This window comes from Takifugu flavidus, chromosome 1, assembly GCF_003711565.1.
Source record: "Takifugu flavidus isolate HTHZ2018 chromosome 1, ASM371156v2, whole genome shotgun sequence".
In the NCBI taxonomy this organism is placed as follows: domain Eukaryota; kingdom Metazoa; phylum Chordata; class Actinopteri; order Tetraodontiformes; family Tetraodontidae; genus Takifugu; species Takifugu flavidus.
Window position 1 is genome coordinate 9248781 of NC_079520.1, and position 15285 is coordinate 9264065.

The following is a 15285-nucleotide window of genomic DNA, read 5'->3' on the forward strand; positions in this document are numbered from 1 at the left end:
AAAATAAAAATCTCATCTTATCAACAAGCGACAGCACAAAACCCCATCGTTTGACACAATCTCAATTCTGTGGACATCACTGACCTGCTTCGTGGGTCTAGCACCAGACCTCTGGGATTTGTGACATTTTCACTGACCAACACAGTCCTGTGCGTACCGTCCAGTCGAGACACTTCAATGGTCTCCAACACATAGTCGGTCCAGTACAAGTTTCGGCCCACCCAATCCACAGCGAGGCTCTCTGTTACAGTCACTCCACTGTCAAAAATCTGCTCAACGGCAAACAAATCACAGTTAAAGGCTAATTACATTATGTCAAAATTGGGCTGTTTTGGGTCTGAATTAATAACAGCAGCTTATGATAAATATATTATCAGACAATTACATGTGGACATGAATGAGGTGACCTCGGAGTCAGGTAAACTGAAGGTCACACTTAGCATACTATCACTTGGAATTAGAGGAATATGTTGGATTTGTGACTTACTGACAAAAATTATACAATGGCAACATAGTTCCAGTAAAATGTGAGAAGGACAACTACAGTAAATAACTCACCACAGTCCGGTCACTGCCGTTTTTATTGGCGCTCCAGATTCTGTCTTGGCTTGTGTCCGACCAGTACACACGGTCGGTGACCGAGTCAAAATCTAAGGCTACAATGTTGCGTCCATCTCGAACCAGTGAGTGGATCACGTTGGGCTGGCTCGTAATGTCATCTTGCACAATCTGATTTCGGCTGGCTACAAGCAAGAATGCCTGACGAGAATCTGTGAAGACACGTCAAGCTGTTGTCAAATATCATGCCTCCATCCAATAAAGTCTTATCAGTTTGCAGAGGGACCGAGGCAGGGTTGAAATAGACCCTTCTCAAATGGCAATTCTTAGGGCTTGAAGTGCAAATAAGGATCTTTTGTTTTGCAAGGTCCTCTAGCAGGTTATCTGTGCTGAAGAGGAGCTCATGTCATGCACACTCCTCATAAACAGCCCTTTGTTGGTGCTTATGTTCTAATTACACCGGTGATGGCCAGTGAGTGACATATGTGTTATTTGTCTTATCTAAAGAAATCAGAGCAGCAAAGGGAGACAAGAGAGAAGAGAGGGAGCGTGTCACTCATGTAGTCTGGGGGGGCCAAACTTTTTTCAGCAGCCGAAAGCATAAAGATCCTGTACAGGCAAATAAGCTTGACAAAACAAATTACTGTAGGACTGATTCAAATATTTAAAATTTCATGAGAGACTATTTTATGTGTGTGTATCAGGTATGTGCTAAATGGTTATGCTAGCTGGTTTAAAACAATGACCTCCTCACCTGAGACCTTGCAAGTACGCTGGTCTGCTTCAAGGGTATAACCATCCTGGCAGTGGCAGCGGAATGAGCCTCTCTCATTAAAGCAGTGCTGGCTACAAATTCCAGGTGGACTACACTCATCAACATCATCACAGGTTTTAGAGTCATTACTCAGTTGATAGCCCACAGGGCATGTGCACTGGGCCCCAAATGGCCCTTGGATACAACCATGAGTGCAGCCGGCATTGTTGTCAGAGCAGCTCTCCTGGTCTGAGTTCAAAAGAGAAGTTATATAGAAGCAGAAATATCTAGAAGAATAATAAACTAAGAAAATGTCCTAAAAACACAAATCTACTAACTCATACACCTATCATTTTAGGTTTCTTTACAGATAATCAACAACATTCCGCTAAACGGTTCATTCAGTATCTTTAGAATTGCTACTCTAAGCCACCACTATTTTGTACACTCCATAATACACTACATAACCAACAGGGATTTTCCATTGATCAGTTTTAAAAAAGATCTGGTTTTCACGTCAGGAATGGTTAATGAAGATTCCATGTTCAGAATAAATCAAAGTCATATATCTCACAATGATTAAAATTGTGTTCCTACCTGGCAAAGGCTCATCTGAAAGGTGTGAAAAGGGCAAGAAAGGAAAATCACAGATAATTTTTTAGGTTATGCACATCAAATCACACACACATGCATGATTTTATCACGGGAATACCAAGACAAACACAATGCATTCAGCAGGGAAACCTACACGAAGCCACCCCTGTTTTCAGAATACAGTCTGAGAGAATGTCGACTAAAATCAAATCAAGATAATGATCCTGGTCGTCATGTGGTATAAACCTTTTATCAAATTTGTAGAGGTCAGGATGGAAATGTAATTCAATAATCAAATGTTTGTGATAAACAAAGAAACAACTTTCTGCCTGACGAACATGAGCAGAGATGAGACTTACTGCAAAGTGGGGACTCGTCGGCACCATTGGGACAGTCGGGAATGTTGTCACACACTGTGGTTAGGTTGATGCACACACTGTGGCCGGGACACTGCCACTGCCAGCTCGGACATCTGAAGGGTGGCGTGGGACAGTCTCTTTCATCACTCATGTCCCTGCAGTCGTTGTCGCCGTCACAAATCCAGCTGCGCAACACGCAGTTTCCATTATCGCAGCGGAAGAATGTGGAAGGGCAGGTGCGAGGTGGGCACGCGTTGTGTTCGTCACTGCTGTCCTCACAGTCCGGATGACCATCACACTCCCACGTGGATGGGACACAACTCCCATCGGACTGACACTGGAATTCACTCTCATGGTGGCACATCCCCGGGGGCCTCGTAGCTGAAAGAGGAAATCAAAAAGAAATATTAATTTAACCAAAATGCGTGTGGACTTAAAAACATCCTCACCTTCCAGTGAGGAAAGGACCATTGAAACACTTACGGCAGGCTCTCTCATCTGAGCGGTCAGTGCAGTCAAACACTCCATCGCAGCGGTAGTAGGCGTTGATACACTGGTGACCACTGGTGCATTTGAACTCGTTTGCTGTACAGTTGTAGACTGAAAAATCCAGTTTAATATGTTGGTTTAAAAGTTGATGCTATTTAAGTACAAATTAAGACTTGTCAAGTGTCTGACTGGGGAAAAAAATATTGGCAAATAAAGCAATAATATCAATCAGCACACAATTGAACTCCTAATTGTACCACAAAGACAACACTCACTGCATCCTTGCTCATCAGCCCCATCCACACAATCTCTGTCCCCATCACACACATAGTTGGGGTCTATGCAGCGGTGGTCTGGACACTGGAACTGTCCTGGATGGCACGTGCTGCCACGCTCTGCCGCAGATTGCAAGACAACAGTTGTGATGAATAATGAAATTCAGACTTCTGTGTAATTGTGTATCCACTGTAAGTTGATCAACCCGTTGAGGGATACTCACGACAGTCAGCTTCATCCGAGCCGTCCCCACAGTCGTTGTCCGTGTCGCAGCGCCAGGTATGAGGGATGCAGTGGTGGTTGGAACAAGTGAACTGATTTGCGGGACACGTTCCAGGTACCCGTGTAGGACAGTTGTGCTCATCGCTGTTATCAAAGCAGTCATTGTGGCCATCACAGCGCCATGCTGCAGGCACACAGCGCTTGTTGGCACAAGTGAATGCAGCAGGGGAGCAAGTGCTATCTGCAGAAAGGAAAATAGGAATTTGGTCAAATGTGTATAATGTAAATGTAAATATTTGACACTTATTGACACAGTCCTGTGTAAAGCATTAAGTTCCACTTTATGGCAATGCAGGCTTCTCTGTTGTTTTATCAGCCAATCTCCTCATTGAGAGGAACTAACGCTCTTCTTGCCTGTATTACATAGGGTGGATTCCAAAATGATAAAAGGAGATATCTAAGAGTGGTGTTGACCTATGACCCAAATGTATTCATTCAAATAAAGCCAAACTTGATAGAAGAAGGAAGAAACAAAGTTATAGTAGAGAAAATTAACGTTGCTACTCAGCAACTGAAGGATTTATTTCGAATGAATCGTAGTTTATTGTATACTAAAGCAAGATTGAAATGTGCTTTTCTCACAGGGATTATGGATGTTCCTGCCAATTCTGGCAGGTTTGGTTGGACAGAATGCTACTAATAAATGTGTTAATAAATCCATACTGTTAACGCCACAGTTGGTTTCGTCGCTGTTGTCATGGCAGTCGTCAACACCGTCACATCTGTAGCTGTTTGGGACACATTTGCCGTTGCCACAGGAAAAGGAATTGGCTCCACACTGCAATGTGGGGGGCTCATTAGATGGATCCTCAACACAGGTCCGTTGGTTGGGCATCAGCTTCATGCCATACGGACAGCCACACACCCTCTGTGAGTCTGGGACTGGAAAGCAGAAGTGGCTGCAGTCTCCATTAGGATTTGTCAATCTGTTGCAGAGGTTGAAACCTGAGATGGGGAGTAGAGTGTAATTACTAGCTACATGACTGACAAGCACAAGCTTCTGCTATGCATGGATAGTGGAATGTGACGAGCAGTGAATGAAGCTACTGACCAGTTTGAGAGGTGGAGCTGAAAGACTTGACATGCATGATGTGGCTGATTCCTCTTCTGATAACAACCATTTCCCCACCATCCGTCTTGCGCACACGTACGATGCCTCCCAGACGCCAGTCTGTGTAATACGCATAGCCTGCAGGAACGGGAACAGGAAAAAAATCTCCATTACTTTATCGATGATGATGGAACATGTATAATCCTGTCATTTAAGTATAAAGTAAAGAAAAAGTATTACCTTCAAAGATGGTGAGCCCGAAGGGATGGGAGATCTGAGTTATACGGTCCAAAGAAATTCGGTTTTGTCCATCAAAATTGCTGTGTTCGATTTTATCAAAGAAGGCATCAACCCAATACAGGCGCATTGCACTGCACACGTCAGAACAGAGTGAAACAGGGTTATACGTTTATAAATGAATAAGCATTATTCATGTAGCCATATGGCTATAACATCTCTGACTTACTTCCAGTCAATTGCTAAACCATTTGGCCAGCCAAGAGTTGTGTTGACAATGGAGAGAGCATGTGACCCATCACCCCAAGCCCTCATAATCTTAGCTGGCCGGTACCAGTCAGTCCAGAAAATATACCTGTAAAATAAAAATAAATAGAGATTTCTATTCCATTTAAAGAAACACTTATTGCGAATGGTTTGAAACATCGACTGTACCTGATGACAAAAAGGTTTATTCAAATTTTGTTTTATGTTTAGGGCTTTTGTTTAAGCCATGTGCTTACAGTGCTCCACAATACTGCCCTTCAATCCAAACTAATCTCCACCGGAAACAGAGGCCTTATGACTTTGACGCTATTGGAAATAACAGCTTGTTCTAAATACGGATTCCCTTTATCAGATTGGCAGCTTCATTTGAGGATGTGCTTGAATAGGTGGCAAACTCTGAAAGTGTGTAACTAGACAAACTGGGCATGGCTGGAAGAAAATCACATGGTTATGAAGAATTTACCCAATAAGAGGATGAACCACAATGGCTCTGGGGTTGTTCAGGTTACGTACGATGGCCCTCCGGGACTTATCAGCTACTTTCATGACAGAGATGCTCCTGTATCGGGGGTCAGTCCAGTAGAGGTTTTTTGAAATCCAGTCATAAGCCAGGTCCTCCACTTCATCCACTCTATTGGCTGCCAGCACCTCCCTGCCTGTGCAGATGAAACGCATTCAGATCACTGTTTAATGCAGACATAAAAGGGGAACACATTTAAATAAATAGGCTGTCAGCTTGCATTTTCCCCGTGAAGACCTGACAGAAAAAACTAGAGCAGCTCCAAAAACAACACTGCTGATCAGAGGGGGAGTTGCTTTTTGTGTAGTGTGACCGCTTGTGGATAATCAGATTTGTAACTACTTTCATTTATTCAAACAGTAAGGCCGACCGATTTTGATTTTAAAGTTATTTTCAGGTCATGTACTTTCAATGTCAGCTGAATACATTATCCATTTTCCACTCTCTATACTCCTGCCCATTCCCTCCCCCATAGTACCAGTCGGCCCCATCAGGCACTCCCTGAACTTCCTGCGTAAGCTCGAGTGAATCACATGGTAGACAGCGCTCTGTTAGCAAAATACATTATTAAAGATGTCAGCATAAAAACAAAAACCATTCAATGGGATCATATTTAGCTGTCATCGTATGAATGTTAACAGCAATCAACATACGCTAAATATCAAGCAACACAATAGATGCTTACCGGTGCCATCCACTTTTTGCTTAAAAATCATATCTTTTGCTGTGTCTGAGAAAAAAATAACATCATCTTCAGCACTGAAATCCACTCCAATAAAGTATGAAGGTGATCCGGTGACAGGTAATATGATGTCTTCCTGAGAAGACAGATTAAACGGGATCCCTCTCACAGCGAGCTGGCTGGAGAACAGCAGAAAATGCCTGACAGCTAAAGATAAAATACAGACAGAAATAGGAAATGAGCTCGCCATTAAAGATCCAGAGAAAATGTGGTATGATGAACGAAATCAACAGAAACAATGTTATGAAAACTTTTACATCTCTTTCAGGTTAACTTTAAACCCGGAAACGTCACAGTTATGAAAGATCATCTCTTACCAAAACATCGTTTGCCATCAGCGCGTAGATCGTAGCCCATACGGCATTTGCAGCGGTAACCCAGCCCTCCGTTGTCACTCTGGTGACTCAGAACACAGATCTGCTCACAGCCGCCTCTGCCTGTACCACACGGGTTTTGTACTGGAAGAAGGACAAAATACATAACAATACTGGACGGATCAACTTATTAACACTGCAGTTTCAATCATGATGATTCTAATAGATTTGCTGTAAGCAGTCTAATAAAACCTTGATTGAGTGCACACTTACCATGTGGCTGTTTAAACCTATGTATGACAGCTACTCCATGGGGAGTCTGAGATGTATTGTAAACCACTTGGGGATTGTTGTCAGTAAACTTGTTGGCTTTCATCACCGCCATCTTCGTCCAGTCCGTAAAATAGACACTGTGCTCAAACAGACTGATGCCAAACGGGTGAGGAACGGCAGCGCCTCCGTGCACCACCGTTTTCCTAAAAGAACAACACAAAACATAGTGTTGAGGAAATGCATTTATTTGACGCACCACTAAAAAAAGAAGTGCATGACACATTCACCTATGAAGCCCATCATATGTGGCAGTTTCAATGTAGTCGTAGCGACTGTCGACCCAGTAGATGCGCTGGGCCTCGATGTCCAGTGTGATACCGGACGGCCATCCCAGTTTGGTCCCAATGATTCCATACCGGTTGGTGCCATCCATGAAGGCTCGCTCCAGGCCCGGTTGGCCATTTAAAGCCTCCCAATCTGTGAAGAACATATACCTGTGAAAGGAGGTTAAAGGTTATTTACCTTTTGTTCTCTACAGTCAGGTTATAACCTGAGCAATGCTTTATCAATATGGGAACGTTATAATTAGTCAAAAGCATTGAGACGCTAAAATAACGGAGACCGCTCTTTTGTTAATTTTGTTGAGCATTATATCACATAATGGGTGGTCGAAATTAAAATAACCAGTGTATCTGCAGCCACCTGGCGCTCATCTCCTCCTGAATTATAGTATAGAGTTCCAAAAAGGGTCATCACTTACATTGCTCCTCACTAATCTACTCTAATAAATCTGGTAATCCCACACACACTCTATTATTCTATGCCAATGGTGCACGGCAGATACTGTATGTGAGGTCCGTGAACGGGTGGTTACAGATGGATGAATGAATGGAAACAAGAAGATGAGCTTACCCAACGGTGGGGTCCACGGCAACTCCTCTTGGGTTTCCCAGGTTCTCGGTGATGAGCGTGACCCGGTTACTTCCATCAAAGTCGACCACATCAATCCTGTTGACACTGGCCTCCACCACATACAGTTTATTGTTCACCCAGTCAACCGCCAAGTTCTCAGGGTAGTCAACTGATACGTTTAAAACCACCTGCACGTTGGAACCATCCATATCAACAGAAAACACCTGTACACAAAAGACGGCATTGTGGAGAGGAAATTAGCCTGTAGGTATTCACATCTTTCAAGTGTACTACATTTCAGAAGGTTTTAGAGTTCAAAACCAACGAAATTGCCGAATCATTAGTTTACCACAGGCTATTAATATGAGCTGTGATTTATTTATTTTAAGATAAAATATAGAAACTGTTCATACATAAATATCAGATAAACCAGTCAAGGGGAAGTTTAATCAGTTTAAAAAGAGCAGTGTTTTTAAGACATATGTACAACTATATAAGCCTAACTATATATGAGCTGTGATTTATTTATTTTAAGATAAAATATAGAAACTGTCTGTTCATACACACATATCAGATAAACCAGTCAAGGGGAAGTTTAATCAGTTTAAAATGAGCAGTGTTTTTAAGACATTTGTACAACTATATAAGCCTCAGTGATCGTCCATTTGGGCTGTAACGCAGGTGTAAAGATACATAACAGATTTGTTTGCGTTCTCTTTATTTCTGAACGTGTCTCCATTCCAGTGCTATGACAGCGATGGGTTCTCCGACTGGAGATTCTTGGCATCAATTGTGCTGCTAATGGTGCAGAAGCTCTTAGCAGCTCTACTCATTTTTAGATACAGGATCTCGATGCCTCAGAAGCAGGATTTTCACCTGACCTGTTTAAAGGAAACTGTAGCTGTGGAAATAGCCTGGCAGTTTAACCTTTCTGGTTTATTCACATGCCCTGTTTGCGCTCCCTTCCCTTTTAATCTGACATTCTGCCACAGACTTGGCAAATTTTCACAAATTCCCAGTCACAGATACACTACATCCTGGCCTTTCAGCTTAGAGGCTTTAGACCAATGAGGAATCAAGTCGTAGGCCAAAAGATGACTTTGTAGCTTGCCAGATGCATACGGACAATCGCTGAACACAAATACAGCACGATAACTTCCAACAAGATTGAATTACAAACATTTCCAGCCTGGTATGTGGACATCATACCAGCCTATCAGATAGGTTTGAAGAGTAGGCCATTAGGATTCCATTCCAGATCTATTTCCATTCATTAAGGCATAGCCACACTGGAGCCAAAAACTATTATTATAGTATCATTGTTTCTGATTTTTAACAGATAACAGAAAAATTTCCATTCCAGCCAAGAATTCAAGAACTTATTCTACCAAAAAGTCCACTACTGTATTTGTAAAGGTGAAGCTATATAATTATTTGCAGATGAATTGAGCTGAAAAAACTATACCTTGTTCTGAATTGTATCAGTCCAAAAGATCCTACGGAGATCATAGTGGAAATCCACTCCCACTACAGCCCCTCTGTTCTGAGAATTAACCAAGATGTGCAAATTGTTGCCGTGGATATCCCCTATTAGCAGATCTCTGCCATTAGAAAATATCAAAGAAGGAGCTCCAGCTGCAAATAAACAGAATACAACAATGTTACAAGTGCAGTATGCAGCCGCTGTATGGAAATGGCAAAATAAAATCAGCAGATGTGATCTCGAAGCACATTTTTAAGTAGAAATTGGTTTCCTAAAGGATAAACATAAAACAGCTAAAAATGGAGCCCTATCCTTCCTATCCAATATTATGAGGTAAAAACTAAAGCAGCCCAGACAAAAGTGCGCAGTAAATCATTCACGGTGGTTTTCAGAACCAATGAAGAGTGTGTCCGTAGAGTCAGTTTGAATGGGTAATTAGCACGTGTAACTTGGGAGCGTTGGGAGACAGGAAGTAACACGTACCTGAGACGTCTGCTCTGCAGTACCGGTGCTGCTCCAGAATGTAGCCGTCCCGGCAGCTACAGCGATGGGACCCTGTGCGATCCTCACACAGTTGGTCGCAAACACCCCACATCGAGCAGTCATCGAAGTCTTTAGGATGAAAATCATGATTGCAAGGGCAATTGCATAAGATATAAGATATAATTGTATAAAATTGCTAACTCCCTGATCTTAGAAATCCCACAGACTTCATGTGCACTTTGAAGATATTATTAGCAAAGTGTGATCTGATCTGTCTCAGCCAATAATAATAATAATAATACAATTGAATAGCTTTCTGAAAAAAGAAAACATTTGTTTGCCATAAAATCTTTTTTGTGTCTTTTTTTTCCAATGGTTTTTAAATACGACTGTATGGGGATAACAACATGTATCTCTGAGAAGGTAAACATTGCACTATATATACCTGTACAAGAGCGACTGTTGTTGCTGTTGACAATATAGCCAGAAGGACAAGAGCAGGTCCCTCCATCAGGCGACGCATGGCAACGATGTTCACAGCTCAGAGAGGCACATTTCCAGATACCTGATGAATGGGCACAAAGAAAAGTTAATAACTGTGGTAAAAATCAGTATCTGTCCTAAAATGGGTTAAAAAGGATCCATTTTAAAACGAACTGCAATTGCGGCCAGCTGTGGTGTTGGTTTCATCCTCTCCATCGGGACATTGAGCTCTCCCGTCACAAAGCTGATGCAGAGGGATACACAGGCCGGAGGACGGACAGGGCCATTCCCCTGGGTAGCACTCCTTAGGAACGTTATCTGCAGACCACACACCCATCGTCAGGCTCCGGGTACTGAGAAAGTTACCTTGTAATGTACGCATTTTTAAAAAATGAAAGAAGGATATTATCAGCGACATTACTGTCACTTTAAATCGATGTGGGGGGTGGAAGGGTCACATGGAGGGGCTACGCGAGCCTCAGCAGCCCGTCCTTTAAAAACACACACTCTTCACAACCATGTGGAGGAATTCAAAAGCCTTTTGGGGGCCTGCCCAATCTTGTACCACAAAGGGCCGTTTGAATAACACACTTAAAGGAGCACAAGCGTAGGGTCGTGCTAGCCTAAATCAACCATGGAGACGGGAGGTGAATCAGAATCACAAAGCGAGCCCACTGAAGCGGTTCATACACAGCCAAATGTCCAACATTTCTGCTAAGAAAGTAAAAGATGGGCGCCATAAAAACAACTTGTTTGCAATATCTTTATGCTTACCACAGCCCTTTTCATCTGCATTATCCTCACAGTCATCCTCTCCATCACAAAGCCAGACCTGGTGGATGCAGCGGCCACCGGGGCAGGTGAAGTAGTTCCCTTTACACGTTGGATAGGCTGCCGGAGAAGGAGAAATGCTCATTTCTACAAGGCCGATGTTGCGCATTGATTTAGATGGTGAAGATGGTGGAGGCAAAGCGAGTACATACTGCAGTTTAACTCATCACTTCTGTCCCCACAGTCATCGTCATGGTCACAGACGTAAGTCCGTGGAACACACATGCCATTATGACACTGGAACAGGCCTGCGTTGCAGTGCTGTGCTACAAACACAAAGCAAATACAGAGAAAGGTGGCATAAAGCTTTCCGGACGCATTTTGCTCTAAATGTTTGTGATGGACCCGCTTCCTTACTGCAGTTGGCCTCATCCGAGCCGTCACGACAGTCTACGATGTGGTCACATCGCTGGGTTTGGTTGTAACAGGCACCATTGGCACACCTTAGCTGTGCACACACAGCGTAATCTGAAAGATTGAAACATCATTAGAGGGATGTATTGCATGCAAATCAAGCTGACAACTGTTCTTCACAGCTGTTACAACGTGAATACCTTGGCGAATGGGAAGGATAGGGGACAACAATCACATGTAGCTGCCTAACAAAAGCACTCAGCACACAATTCTTTATGCTGTTGTGAGATTATCACAGTGTGTGTTGCCGAGTTGACCATGTCGGCACAATAATGGCGTAGCGGCTGAACTTCAGCTCGACTAATCCACCAAGGAATCTGCAATCAACCTCTGACAACAAGAAGCATATTGTGGCTCATTCTGTCAGTCAGCAAGCCTCTTAATCTCAACAAATTGATTAAAATGCCACAGGAGGCTACGATCTAAGACACAAAAAAGGGGAACCACCACGAAGACCACGACTTACGGCAGGAGCTCTCGTCAGACCCGTCCGAGCAGTCTTCCACGTGGTCACATTGGTATTCCCCTGGGATGCAGGCTCCATTGCTACAGCTGAACTCATCACTGGTACATGTCCTTCCAGCTGAGGACAGATTAGAAAGTAATTTTGTGGCGGTTAAAAAAGTTTCTCATGTGTCCTGTGCACGCTTTAAAAGGTTTTACATTGAAAGTCGAATTGTGCTTCAATAAAGCAGCGGCTAACACATAAACAGATCTTAAAATGTAACGTCTTTGCTTTTAGTGTCAAAAGGCACTCACAACAGTGGTGCCGCTCATCCGAGCCGTCCTCGCAATCCTCCTCATCGTCACACACCCACACGTTGGGGATGCACTCGCCATCGCTCAGACACTGAAAATGGCTGTCGTCACATGTTACCTGAGCTGTTGAAGTACACGCGAGCAGGGATTAGAACCTCTGGCTGTATTAGCAGATGAAGGCGTGAGGTTGGTTTGTACCAGCAGTTACTCACGGCAGTCGTGCTCATCGGAGTCGTCCATGCAGTCTGACGTGCCGTCACAGTGCCAGTCACCTGGTATACACCGACCTGTCCCACAGCGGAACTGCCCAGATTCACATCCTATGAGCAACACAGAGGTTCTAAATATATTATACTGGGACTATGAGCAACAGTTAAATATAAAAAAGCTTTTAGGAGTTGTGAGAACCATAGTAAAAAGGGGAAGGGATGCCTTCGATTGATTAAGCATGCTGTTAACAGCACTGACAAGCCTTGGAGACAAGCGTGCCAGCCATCTCCCCCAGCAGTTACACAACCTTCACTGCACTCATTCCGAGCCTGTTTGATGTTCTCACTGAGTGGCATCTGTGGAGATAAGGTACCACCACTCTACCTTCCCAGACATTCTCCAGGAGAGATTGATTCAGGCAGCATAGTTTAGTGACAGAGCACTCCATCAGAGCCATTCAAATAGGAATGTGTGATTCTGATTGTCTCTTTGACAGCCTGATTTATGGCCCAAGCTCTTCCTGTCTAATCTGAAGCGGAATAAAAAGTGCTACTGGGCGATACTGGAATTATTTCCAACTCAAATTCTTTGCAAAATGAGTGCTCTGATGTGCAGATTGCTGGTACATGCTTGGGGTGCTAACTCTGGCCTTCCAAAATATTGGGTTTCCTTATCAACAAGTCCTGCATACCAAAGATCTACACACTTTAGGGTTGGCTTTTTGAGTATACATGAAGAAAAACTGCTATCAAAAAGAATACAAAAATATGAATACAGTAAATGTCAGGAAAATGTTAGCAATTATATTTGCTAACCAAAAAAATGCATCAATATTGGTGCTTGCTGATAGCATTTCTAGTGGAAAGGTTCGCAGGTGTGCACAGTCCAAGACGGATCTGTTCCACAGCAGCTATGGGGTGACCGTTAAGGTTAAACCTTGATGCTCCCTGGTTTTTCAGACAATCCTGCCTCCGGGAAAGCTGAGACATAAACTGAAACTCAATTACTCCAGATTTGAGCAGATTCTGAAACTCTGAAAAGGACATTTCTTAACATAACTTTAGTATAAAAGGTCCAATCCCACTGTGTTAGACAATATTATACAAAGAGGGGCTTGGTAATTAATGTTAATGTGCTTTATACGTGATTGTTTTTGTGTTTGAGTGGCAAAATCGTTTCTTATTAGAAACTCACAATAGGAAAGTACACCACACTTCCCATCCAGGAATACAAGGATGCCCTGCTATTGACCAACAAAGAAGAGCGGTAAAGGAATTTTCATTAGAATGAAGCCCCCTAAATGCCTTAAATCCCACTGTGAATTTACAATGGCACAAAAGAGTCGCCCGCAGGGATGCAAACTCATAACTGGAGGTGTCACCCCTGAAACAACACAGTTTAGAGGTAGATGCCAAATTACAGAAACGGTAATGTCGGTTCCCTGTGATAACATTCAATAAAATAGCTCCTCCGAACAGACAAATGTACAAATCAAGTGTCCGCTGGCACTGAAACAGTCCTGCCTTGTCATGTGGGGGTCACCTGAAAGACACCTTCAACTTTTCTTGTTTTGTTGGCCAAAGTGGATGAAGAAAAGTGGGGAGCCAGGCAGTCAGCCTGGGCCCGTCCATGCTGTCAGGGCTGCTGCGGGCTATTTCATATGGAAATCAATGCGGCAGAATGCAGTCAATTGCCAAACAAGTGACTTTGGCTCCTACCGCTCCACACAAAACAGTGAAAACCCAAGGGTATTTGGCAGTGACACGGGAGTGACGGCTAAAGAGAAGACTAAATAGAGGGGAGAATAAAGCCGCGGTTTAGATTTGAGGAATAGTCAACACGAGTTTAGGTAGGCGCCTCAACAAAAGCGGGAATCACAAACACGGCTGTTGTTGCAACGCGATGGGCCACGGCACAACTTGTTTTCCTTCGAGTCTCCGCTCATCACTTGTTTACTGGGGGCAAAACTTCATCCTCTGTGTCTGCAACCTAGACAGAGGAAGCTGCAGGAAAGAAAAGATTTACTCTGTGTTTGTGCCAACTATGCTCCTGTTGCTCCTGCAGTGTAACTGGTTCACCAGAACTCCTGAGCCGACGTGCTCGGCAGGTTTGAGTGTCGTGTAAGATGTTTTAACTGTCTAAGCTAGAGGGGCCTCCACCAAACCAAGACGCTCATTTATTTTTAGTTTATCCAGACATTAACATATAAAATATGAATAATAATGACAAAATACATTAAAAAAACAACCCATCAGGACTATTTAAGTGCCAACTCTGCACTAAAGAGGCCATTTAGCCAATGAGTAACACAGGAAAACAACTAATGTTCCAAAATGTGTTTAGAACAGCAGTAAAGGTATTGGATCATTGACAGCTCAGCAGTGTGAAGTCTCTTCAGAGCGTGACATTAGTTATTAATACCAACATAAGCATTTTGTTGCCATTTGCACCCCTGAGGGGTGGCTAATGTATTACAGAAGGCCTCAGTGAACACAGTCATCAAACTTCAGGATTTCTGTGGAGGATCAGGACAGATTATGGAAAGTGTCCTGCCCCTCATTGTAAAACTGTACAATAATGAAAGATAGCCTCCTGTCAATATTATTGCATTAGGGGACGACGGTGGCGATGATTCAGATTTATTTTTTCACCATGATGTATCACAAACTCTTAATCGCACCAACGTGAGCGGTTTAGAGTCTGCTGGCGGCTCCTGCAGCTTTAACATCGCCGTGTCCTCTCAGCTGCAGCGAAGTGTCTGTTGTAATTCAACGGAAATACCAAGTATCTCCGTTGTTGTTCGAATGGCCGGTCTCTGCAGTTTTGGATTGTCCTATTGACACCGGCAGTCTCTTTTCTGTTTTCTGTTCCTTTTCTGTTTTCTGTTTGTCTGTTAGCCAGCGAGGAAATAGGTCCAGGATATTTCATATTTCAGAAAAAGTCAGCTTCGGCCACAACGCCACTCTTCATATGGTTTTTCTTAACTTCCCAACT

The 15285-nt window shown here is 43.3% G+C and overlaps 1 protein-coding gene across 6 annotated transcripts in view; it reads right to left on the minus strand.

Annotated features, from left to right (window-relative positions):
• The window catches only part of lrp2a (low density lipoprotein receptor-related protein 2a), a 38198-nt gene that overhangs the window by 21875 nt on the left and 1038 nt on the right, over positions 1–15285 (minus strand). For 3 of the 6 annotated variants that reach the window (XM_057035730.1, XM_057035710.1, XM_057035701.1), the window contains exons 2-29: positions 12294–12401; positions 12082–12204; positions 11789–11905; positions 11266–11376; positions 11061–11174; positions 10852–10968; positions 10252–10395; positions 10040–10159; positions 9595–9723; positions 9094–9263; positions 7629–7852; positions 7004–7210; positions 6717–6919; positions 6447–6587; positions 6073–6276; positions 5331–5523; positions 4830–4955; positions 4604–4734; positions 4364–4501; positions 3976–4257; positions 3254–3493; positions 3030–3149; positions 2749–2865; positions 2266–2646; positions 1910–1924; positions 1313–1561; positions 559–770; positions 85–269 (exon numbers count right to left, since the gene is read on the minus strand). In XM_057035730.1, coding sequence (XP_056891710.1) covers positions 85–269; positions 559–770; positions 1313–1561; positions 1910–1924; positions 2266–2646; positions 2749–2865; positions 3030–3149; positions 3254–3493; positions 3976–4257; positions 4364–4501; positions 4604–4734; positions 4830–4955; positions 5331–5523; positions 6073–6276; positions 6447–6587; positions 6717–6919; positions 7004–7210; positions 7629–7852; positions 9094–9263; positions 9595–9723; positions 10040–10159; positions 10252–10395; positions 10852–10968; positions 11061–11174; positions 11266–11376; positions 11789–11905; positions 12082–12204; positions 12294–12401 — 4621 coding nt within the window. The remainder of the gene's footprint in view (positions 1–84; positions 270–558; positions 771–1312; positions 1562–1909; positions 1925–2265; positions 2647–2748; positions 2866–3029; positions 3150–3253; positions 3494–3975; positions 4258–4363; positions 4502–4603; positions 4735–4829; positions 4956–5330; positions 5524–6072; positions 6277–6446; positions 6588–6716; positions 6920–7003; positions 7211–7628; positions 7853–9093; positions 9264–9594; positions 9724–10039; positions 10160–10251; positions 10396–10851; positions 10969–11060; positions 11175–11265; positions 11377–11788; positions 11906–12081; positions 12205–12293; positions 12402–15285) is intronic. The other 3 variants (XM_057035749.1, XM_057035739.1, XM_057035720.1) reach the window with 1 other exon arrangement.